Source organism: Amblyomma americanum, chromosome 6 (assembly GCF_052857255.1).
Source record: "Amblyomma americanum isolate KBUSLIRL-KWMA chromosome 6, ASM5285725v1, whole genome shotgun sequence".
In the NCBI taxonomy this organism is placed as follows: Eukaryota; Metazoa; Arthropoda; class Arachnida; order Ixodida; family Ixodidae; genus Amblyomma; species Amblyomma americanum.
Genome location: NC_135502.1, coordinates 2,474,933 through 2,485,566, shown reverse-complemented (window position 1 = coordinate 2,485,566; position 10,634 = coordinate 2,474,933). Strand labels below are relative to the sequence as shown.

General features: G+C 47.2%; 1 protein-coding gene across 1 annotated transcript; it reads right to left on the bottom strand.

Moving 5' to 3' along the window:
* Positions 1-3,119: 3,119 nt before the first annotated feature.
* LOC144136191 (uncharacterized) lies at positions 3,120-4,283 on the bottom strand. Its single transcript, XM_077668272.1, has one exon. The coding sequence runs from the start codon at positions 4,008-4,010 to the stop codon at positions 3,696-3,698; it is 315 nt and encodes a 104-aa protein (XP_077524398.1). The 5' UTR covers positions 4,011-4,283; the 3' UTR covers positions 3,120-3,695.
* Between the last annotated feature and the right edge of the window lie 6,351 nt (positions 4,284-10,634).

Genomic DNA, 10,634 nt, shown 5'->3' with positions numbered 1-10,634 from the left:
AATGTCCTCATTCATACAACCCCGCGCGGAACGTTTTCCTGACGCCAATGGCCGTTAATACGGCTCCTATTGCTATGAAGTATTCGGATTATTGGAGAGATTTCTGGGGACCGAACTTCTTTAATGCGCTTACGCCTCGTTAATATGGAAAGTCAGTGTCCGGAAAATCGACAGGTTGAAAATGCGCAGAGTCCATTGGGACCCTTGTATTTTTGCCGTATTAGTGTGGACAGCAATGCGAACAAAATCTCCACTGCCCCAACCAGACGTTTCCTCTCGTGCATGCTGAGTGCAGATCACCTGCGAAAGGCTGTGCGAAGGTGCAAATGCAGTAACTGATTATTCTTTTTTGTGGTGTGATGCTCTACAGCGCCAAGGGGCCCGGTATGCGCCTTACCGATTGCTCTGCTCCATGAAGGGCTGCAATGAAAACTCTCTCTGCAGCTTGTGCGATGTTCAAGCCGCAGCCAACTGAGTACAGAGAGGGCCTAGCGTTTCGTGTGATGTGAACGGCTGTAATATGAGGTAGACCATGACAGACCATCAATCGTCTTGTGGAGGTCTTTAAAGTTGCACTGGAATATTTTAAATAGAATGGCTACCAAGATAATGCACTTGGATCTCTCAAGCTTTTGTTTAATTTCAATTTCACTGCCCCCCCCCCTCTCATGCTCAGAAGCAGACGTCAACCACAGTGGTTTTCTTCTTTTTGTGAATACTTTTGATCCTCCTGATTCGTTATTACGGCGACTCCCTCTACGGGCAGTTTTACATCTGGAACCAAATTTGCTATATGTATTAACAGGGCCCGCCTGTATGTGCATTTCGTGATCGCTCGTACTTGAGTGACGTTGGCCTTTCCAGCGAGCACTTGCAAAAGGCCACGAATGACTGGAAGCTTTCTTCGCAGTATTGGCTTATTCATTTTGCTCACTACTACTGTTTCGCGAGTGCTTCAATAACTCAAGCTGCAAAACTTTCCTACAAAGAGTATCAAAACTGCGGAAAGCCCGAAGGACATTTTACCTTTGGTGGGGCGTCGGCACAAGAGTCGCACAGCATAGGCGGCATCCAGCTGTAGTCACCGAACAAAAAATGTCCCCACACCCATTCAACAAAAAATAATATAAGAGCCTATTACATCGAAGCACACCAAATAGCAACACTTGAAGTTATCGCAGTGGCTTGCCGTTAGCTCATGGCAGTCACTTTTGTATGAGAGTATCTTTTCTATACATTCGCGACATTGTTCCAACTACGTGCAATTCCGTGAGCGCCCTCTCTGATATGCCCATGTTTGCGGCCTCAGTTCAATAGATCCACCGGCATCCACGACTCTTTAAACAAAGATATTGGTGCTCTATCATGAGTCACTCCAGGGGCAGGGCACACCACGTAATAGTAAAACACAAGAAATCCATTCGATCCCCATAGTCATTTCATGCCAACGCTTCAAGGTATCTTAAACGCGCTCGGTTATTTGTGAGTCTGCTTTGAGATACAAATTCAAGCGGGCAAGGTATAGTCGACGCGAGCAAAGCTGACTAGACTTCCGGCGATTGTTCTTCAGTGTATGCGCGTCCGGTTCTGACGCTTTGTAAATTCCAGAACCGTCCAGCGAAGCCGTCATTCAAATGGTTTGTGCAACCACGTCGAGGAAAAGCCAGTAGGAGGTTAGGAATGCTCTCCTGAAGTAAAAAAAAAAAATTTGTGATTCTACAGTACTGCCGCGACTTGATTTTCTTTTCCCTGGCCATATTGCAGCACACATGCCTACGTGGCTTGTGTTTACGAAAGGAACAGCAGCCAAATTACGCGTGAGCTTGCTTGCTCGATTCCGCTGCACAAGGAAGAGAAAAAAACATTAGGCTCTTCATTGTCAGTCACATGCCTGATTGGAGAGCCACTACTGATTCCAGTTTGTTTTTGTAGTGCACATTCAACTAGTGCAGTGCGAGCGCTTGCATAGCGTGTGCAGCTTTATTCTGCCGTGCAGGAGCACGGTGCAAAAATTACATGATTGCACTTAAAGGTGTACTAAAGACGAATCTGAACACGTCTTTTCACTTCGGGAACTCAATCTACACGTTCACAGCATTCTTAGAAACGTCAAATTATTGTCCTGTGCGGCCGGTTTCCCTAACTTAAATTAGATTAAAGGTCCCGGTTCTGGCTTTTTTTTTTTTTGAACTCAACGCTGAACATAAAAAGAGTCAACCAACGCGTGGGATGCCTTTCAGCCAGTCCCGTGGCGGGCTGCCGCTCTGCCATCGACAGAGTGATACGGAAATCGAAAATTTCACGCACATTTTTATATTTCCGTGGGCCTAATTTGCGGTTATGTTGTCTGTGACTGAAACTATTTACTCACAGAAACATATGGAAAAAATACAAAATAAAAGCGAAAGCGAAGCCGCCATGGGACTTGCTGAAAGGCACTCCACGCGTTGGTTGAATTCTCCTACCTTCAACGTTGAGTTCAAAAAAAAAAAAAGGCGGAAGCCGACTCGTTTAATCCGATTCCTGCCACACAACACAATAATTCGAAGTTTTTAAAAACGCTCGGAACGTGTATATCGAGTTCCCGCGGTAGAAAGACGAGTTCAGATCCCTCTTATGTGCTCCTTTGAATCTGGCTAAGAGCGGAAATGCCCCGAAAGCCTTTCCCCTTTCCCCTTTCTACCTGCATTTTTAATTCTTAATTTTTTCAATTTTTATTCTGTGAAATATTGTTGTTTTATGCTATTTATTTTTTTCTAATTTTCTCATTTTTCTTTTTTCAGTTTTTATTTATTTTTATTTATTTTTATACTTAGTAAGCTTTCTCACGCATTTACGTCGTTTTTCATCGAATACGTCCCACAAAACATGCCTGAAACACAGCATTGATTTTCATTAGTTCGATATATTTAATTAACTAATTAAAATTCATCAACCAAGCTTTTCCTATTTTAAGTACTACTCACGCACTACCTAACACAATCAAACTTTTGTTCATTTATCTCCACAGAACGACAGAATAGTGCGGACAAAATTTGAGGACATTTTTTTGCTGATACGACATAGCCATATAATGCTTTCGCAATAAAATTACTGACAAGGAAGGACATAAAACCCACTCATTATTCATCTGTTTACTAAAGAATACTTGAGAGAAGGTTACACGCAACACAGCTTTCAGGAGAGCATGCAGTTCTTGATAAAGGCAGCCATCTTTCTGGAAAATAGTTTATACGTTCTCTCTCGCACGTCTTGCAGTGCTTCGACGGGACGCTCACCGAGGCTGGTACAACATAACCTCGGCTTCTTGCTAATCGATGCTACCAGGTGTCGGCTAAAGAATTCTCCTGCTTTTGCACTACCTTTGAGCTTTCGTCCGAAGCGACATAAGAGAACAGAAAAGGGTAATTTAATTAATTTCAAGAGTTTCTCTTGTGCCGACATGCCTAATGAGGCGCCGTTCTGCGCAAGCGACGGTTAGTTTTCCACACGATACTTTTTTATCCACCTTGAAAATTCGGCACCGCGACACGCTAAGCTCGCATCTCCCGCCTTAACGCGCAGTCTTTGAAATCCGCTGTAAGGAATAAAAGCTGGTAAGCCAAGTCGCCGAAATCATCACAGATACGCTTCATCCCGCACTTGTTGATGGAAGCCAGGCTTCTTGTTTGGACACTGTGCCTCTGTGCTCGGTCCTAGGCGGTCTTGTCGGGCAGCTCGGCTTCCGACGGCCGAAAGATGGGTCGGCCGCGGGGGCTGCCGAACAGGTCACGCAGGAGCTGTCCACCGGGCCGGGCCCGATCCAGCCGGAGGTTCAGGATGGCCGGGATGTTGATGCCCAGGTCGGTGCCACTGCGCCCCGTGAGCAGCTTCAGGTCGAAGATCTGCGGGATGTTGATGCCCAGGTCCAGCGGGTCTCTCAGGCCGGACGGCGTTCTCACTCCGGTCTCCTGCGCCGCCCATGCGACGCCCAAGGTGAGGACCAAGACCACGATGCTCATTGCGCGCATACCGGACGAAAACAGGTCGTCGATTGTAGCCGACTCCGCAGTAGCTCTGTCCGGCTGACAGGAGTATTCAGAACGTCCACTTGTCCGAGCCACTCAAGCAACTGGTCGACGCAAAACTAAGCCGGCCTTGCGGAAAGTGAGGAGGCCGAGGTGAAAGCGTGGCGACGAGTGCCGCTGACGTCACTGGCGTAGCGCCCCAAGTTGGCCGGCGATAAAGCAGCGGGCCAGACTAGGGCGCCAACTTAGCCGGGAATCACCGTTCTTGCCAATGGTTACACCAGCCGACCTTGAATCGCACAACCGCCCTTGCGACGGCTGTGACGACGGCGGAAAGTTTTCTCGTGGAGCTGCGAGGGCCAGGTGCGCCTTCTTGTAGCTTGTGCGGCCCTCTCCTTTTTTTTCTTTCTGCTCTCAGTATTTTTCGCTCCCCGGCCACGGAGCGATTGTTGGAGCGGCGAACTTCCGCGAACCGGCTTGCCTGCTGAGCCACCACTACGCCTGGCTGCGTGACGACATTCGTCGAAACCAGCGATGCGCTAGAAAAGCATGCGTCGTAGTTTTTCCAGGTAGCGCCTCAGGCGTGCCAAATCATACGCTGGACGGGGCGTGGAAGGTGTCTTACGTGACTCAGATTCGACGGTGGACAGGCGAAGCAATAATCTGTGACAAAATAATGTACTGGCTTTCCTCTGGGTCATATCTTATTGCCGCATAACTGTGGCGCAACTCGTTCCTGACTGCGCAGACTTTGCGTACAAGTCGGAAAAGCTGCTCAAATGTGAGAGCAAAGTCATCACGACCATCGCTATTTTCGCGCTTTTTCCAATGAAATAGTAGCACACAACAGGCAAGTTGGCCGCTCTCGGCCCCCATTCGATGTGCCTAACTTCCTTTCTACTCTCTCTCTCTCTTCAGTAATGACGATTACCTCGTGGTGAAAACTTCTCTTTCTCCTGAAGGTCATGTACGGGCTCGTTCGCTAAATATGAAATTTTTTTTTCGAAATGAGCGAAATCCGTCAGAACGCTAACCGAGAAAAACGCGAAACTTCGTTATCCGCACAAATGGTTGCTGTATGCAAGCGGTTATTGGACGTGCTTCACGTGTTAGAGCAAATTTATATCGCAATGTATTAAAGAATTGTGGAAATAGCTTAGTTAATATCAGCACGCAAAATTTTGATTTGTGTCTCTTCAATGTGAAACTGAATGTAACCCATTTTTGTTCACAAAACTTTTCTACGGTAGTTCTTAAGCTCTTTTTATGAAAATAATGTTAACAATGATTATGCTGTCTATTCAGCACAGAAACAACACATTTATTGTGCGCAATCAGGGGCACTGCTGTGATTCAACACAAGCAAGTAAATGTGAATTGAAGGCTTCTCTCAAGAACACCGACCTGACAGCCTTCTTTTCAAGCGTTCACAATTCGGCAGCGTAAAAGCGACGCAGCTAAAATTTATAGGATCTATAATATATCTTAATTCATTGTACAATGCTAAGGCCATGAGTAGAATCGAAGTGGTGGACGCGTGCGGGACGCAAAACGACGGTACAGCGGCTAGTATTGTCGTTTCCTGTCTTCCACGGCCATTTCGCTTGTAACAACGAAGTGAAAAAGCCACTGCCAACTAGCCAAAATATACGCTTTAAAGTTCACAGCAGCAGAGGCGCATGCTTTGTTTATCAGCGACGGAGCTAATGAACCCATCGTTAAGGCCGTCTTCTGGGCTGAGATCTTCCGCCGATCTATTCATATCATTCGCAGGCGATAATGAGAGAGTAGCGCTGGGGAAGGAATAAATGAAACGAAACCACGCTCAAAACTGCTACCTATGAGGGTCAAGTTGGCAAAGGAGACTCTCACGATTGGATTTGGCTAATTTCGATCCGTACTTCAGCAGGACGTGGAGAAATTTTGATTTGACGTAGGATTTACCCGCAGGTTTCCTAGGCGTTACTGGGCGCCTTTCCCTGTCGCAGTTTTCCCTAAAGTAGGATCTATGGATGCGCTTTCCATAGCAGGAAGATTCTGAATTTGGGTCATTCCGAAAAAAAGCATATTTCTTTAACCATCGTCGTTCGTTTTGTTTACCCCACAAGCGCTGCAGCAACCTTTTGGACGAATACTAGTCTGCAGCTAGTGGTGCCGAACGAAGCCACTTGTTTAACTGTTTTCAGCCTGAGAAAAAAGAGCTACAAACAAAAAGGGAGAAATAAGTAAGGTGAGCACAGTCGTAGCCTATCCGCCGCAGCTGTGTCAAGTCCATTCCTTGCTTCGTATGGGATGCTTCAGTCACAATGAGCTGCTGACGATCTCATTCCGTGCAAAAACCACAGAGAGAATGAGCTTTTCTGCAAATTGCACAGCATCTAAACCAGCCATTTATTGTTTATTTATTCTGCAAATTTTTAATCATTCACTTCTATCTGTCCTTGTTTTTCTTTGCAGAAAACACGCAATGCGCAAGTTATAGCACCAAGGCCGTTCTGTGGCCTCGACCTTCGCTTCTTTCTCTCTACTGCTTTTTGGTTTTCTGCTTCTATCGTTAATAGTTACAAAACGGCGCACTTAGCCTCCCACTAAGACCATCCAGAAAGCTAGATTCATGACGGAGAGCCGAGGACTGCAGTTTTGCCTGCTCATTTTCTGAGCCGGCAGCAGCGGTCGCCACTGGCGGTGATTTGCATAGCGGCCTGAACTGCGTCATGCAAGAGCGAAACAGCGCGGTGTTGACACCTCCCCTCGAGAAAAGGAAATGCGTAGGCCGGCTCCTATTAAACGCTATGGCTTCAGCAACGCTGGCCAGCTGATCGTATACGTAATGGTTTAGCGACAACGGCAACGAGATGCTGCAGCTGCTGCTCGATTCTGCTGGTAACTTTTTTTTTGTAACGGGCGATCAAAGGTACAATAAACTGGACCTTGCTAAAAATAAAGACCTGCTGTAGCACTTCCGGCGCTGGTCTAAGATCTGGAATCCGATCATTTTCAGAGGTATGCCTGTCTCAGTCAAGGCCTTAGTTCTGCCAGCGTTGCCAGATGCCTACCAAAATGGCAGAAGGCAGTATAGGCTACACGATGCTGCTGCTGTTCAAATTGTTTCCTGGCCAAAGTGACAAGAACTCCATGGTTAGAGTCCCTATTTCACAATTCCATCGGTCGAACCTGATACGGCGGTCCTGTTTACTTAACGAGCCGTTTGTGGCTGTGGGGAAGAAAGAAGCGAAGGTGCCGGCTGCAAAACGCCCCTGAAACTAGAACTTTTAAACTACGCTACTGGTAGCCACAACTTTACAGACCACAATGCCGGCACTGTGGAGAAAGTGCGCATTTCTACCACACGCTGTGGGCCTGCAAGGCTACACGATACAGTTCACCGGGAACAAGCATTGCATTGCCATCATCACCACCATTATTAGCACTATCGTCATCAGCCTCTCGAGCCCAATACAATTGACAGAAGATTCTCTCTCGATGGCCTTCATTTCTGTGCCTGCTCAGGCTATGTTATTACTGCAAATTTCCTAAGCTCTTCATTGCATCTAAATCTCGTGCGACATCAGCATTATCTCAATTGGGCTCACACCTTGCATAATGAAGTTAATGAACGTGCGCCTGCGCAAGCATATCTGTAGTCATTCTTGTTTCCAGCGTTGCGCCGCAGAAAACACGAGCAAAAAATGACACAATGTTTCAAATCAGTGCGAAAGGATGCCACGTCGAAGACGACAATGAGCGAGCAGTGCCGCCGGGCGCAGCGCCGGCGCTTCTCGCAAATGCAATCTCGTACTACATGCAATCGGCACGAGATGATTTTGCCGTGCTCTGAACTTCCGGATCAGTGCTTTCGCACTTAAAGAGCGTATAAGCGAACGTCTTCTGAACGACGCAGGACTCGAGCGCTCTACTAAGCGGTTCTTTGCGTGGCTTTGTGACATATTATTTTAGACGCACAAACTGGAAGCTCCGCCTAGCCACCCTGCATTGCTAATTCCAGAACGCCGGCTTGCCGTGACATCAGTTGAAGCTTGAAATGACATCATTCTATGGGAAACACGTCTACGCACCGCCTCCGTACATTCCAGAAAGTTCAACCGGTCTTTATTACCACGCTGCGTGGATGAGCCAATTTCTCCCTCGTAACTCGTGACGCAGTATAGTCTTTATTTTATCCTCCTTCCATCCACTTCCTTAGCGGCCTCCGTTTCTCGTTGCCCGATATTGCGGCTGTTGCCAGGCCTGCAGTTTATGCAGGCTAAACTGGGTATTTTCGCCTGTATTGTGAGTAAGTGCGGGGAATTATTCGCCGTGACGCCATGACCTGGGACAGGCTAAAATTAGCCTCAAGGAAGTAGCAGGGCAGCAGCAAGGTGCAGCGAACGTGACTGCTTTACTTTCAAAATTGGTCCACATGCTTCACTCGCAGAGGAAAGTATGTTGCCCGAGTGAACTTACGCAGGAGCTATACGGAGTGTCGTCCTGCTCCGCGGCCCGTTGAATAGCACCAGTCACGCGTTTCAAATGCGGCCAAGGTGACAGGCCAAAAGAAATCAGTTCTCCCTATTAAGAAGGTATTTATCAGACTAGGATAGGGAAATGAGGCACACGTTACGGCACACACCTGGTGAAGGCGGATAGCAACTGAAACCAGGGAAAGCATAGGGTATTTCTATTATTTTTTATTTTGCTAAATGCGAAATTATTAGCAATACCATTTTTTATGCCAGTGCACGTTAAAGATCCCCAGGTGGTCGAAATTATTCCGGAGCCCTCCACTACGGCACCTCATCCTTCCTTTCTTTCACTCCCTCCTTTATCCCTTCCCTTACGGCGCGGTTCAAGTGTCCAACGTTATATGAGACAGATACTGCGCCATTTCCTTTCCCCAAAAACCAATTATTATTATTATTATTATTATTATTATTATTATTATTATTATTATTATTATTATTATTATTATTATTATTATTATTATTATTATTATTATTATTATTATTATTATTATTATTTTACCTGAAAGATCATTCTCTATATTTTCCACAATATTGGTGCCTATTGCCCTTCATATGTATAAAGAAAGCTGAGTTCCAAGAGCCACAATATATCCTGAGTGAAATCCCACACCGGAAGCCAATTTGCTGTGTGTGGAAGTACACTCTTACGTTAAGATAATGTTCAAGCCTGTTAGGATCATGCTCTCGATGGTTTTAGACCCCCACCCCAGATCCGCTCCAGGGGCTAGCCACCATCGATGTGCGCTAAGCATTTGATACAATCGCTCACGGCCCGCTTCGCGACGCCTTAAGTGTCACATACTGTGGCTCTGAACTGCACCACCGCGCTTTTCTGTGGCTCTGCCTCTCCGAATCCCTAACGACATCCCTAACCTGCCGTACACGCGGCGCACCCCGGGGCTGCACTTTCATAGCAGCTCTCCACTTCCTATGCAGACCGTGCAGTTCACTCACGGCTCACAGGGTGAGGTCGACGGCACATCGCAAGGCACCATTCAGTCATTAAATCGAATTTGGTCACTATGGGCCTCGCTTCCGCTGCAGACAAACCATATATCTGCTCTCCCTTGAAAGATACCGAAGACAACACAGCGATATAATTCACATCGTCGCTGAAGGTCCTGGATCCCCTGCGTGCCCACAGGTTGGGTACTGGGAGTGCAACTACACTGATGTTCATCTCTATCGACTGTCACAGCAAGCATAGAAACATGTCCCCGCGTCACCTACAAGGTCAGACGCATTGCAAAACAGCATGTAGGGCTCCGGGAGGATTTGGCGGAACGGCACATAAAAGCTCCACATTTGAGCAATATGCATTACAAATTCCGTAAGTCAAGTTAGCAAAGCGGCAGATATTTAATCGTCATTAAACACCTTAAACGAACATGGCTGCACTTCATCTGCCGCAGTAGCTGGCAGATGAAGATTCACTGGCACTAGAATGCACGCCTGTAAACAAGAGGTGATTTTCCTGGCACTCTCGAAACTACTCGAACAGCACAGGGACCTACACATTTCTCGCATCTCAGGGCTTCCGCAGTGTCGCTGCCTCCTCGAGCAAGCGAGAATTTCTCCGCTCGACCTCCCGTCAATCGTAGGCACCCCGTTTACATTCAGCAATGCTACATTTCGCACTCGTGCTGAGAAATGCCAGCAGCCATCTCAATCAGGGCCTGCATGCAACCCACGCTATCGATCATGTCACACTCAAACACTACGGGACCGTTTATGCAGATGCGCCTCACACCGAGGTTGGCGCGTCAGCTCTTTCCGTCGTTTTGTCTTGCCAGCCCCCTTCCCTCTGCCTCTTCGGCCCACTCCCGCTCCCCTCAACTCCTTTACAAAAAGTCTTATCAGTAAAGTTCAGTATTCAGGAACTTGCATCGGTGCAATCTGCCCCTACCACGCGAGCCATCTACACGGACTCTCAGAAACCTATTCGAGCCCTTCAACACGGCCACATTCCATCCACAAGACGCAACAAATTAGCAGACGCACTCGGTTCTATTACCTGCATCTTCGTCTTAATCCGGTGGGCTCCTGGTCACGCCGAGATTGCAAGCAACGACCTGGTAAACTAGCTAGCCCGCGGAACAATAAA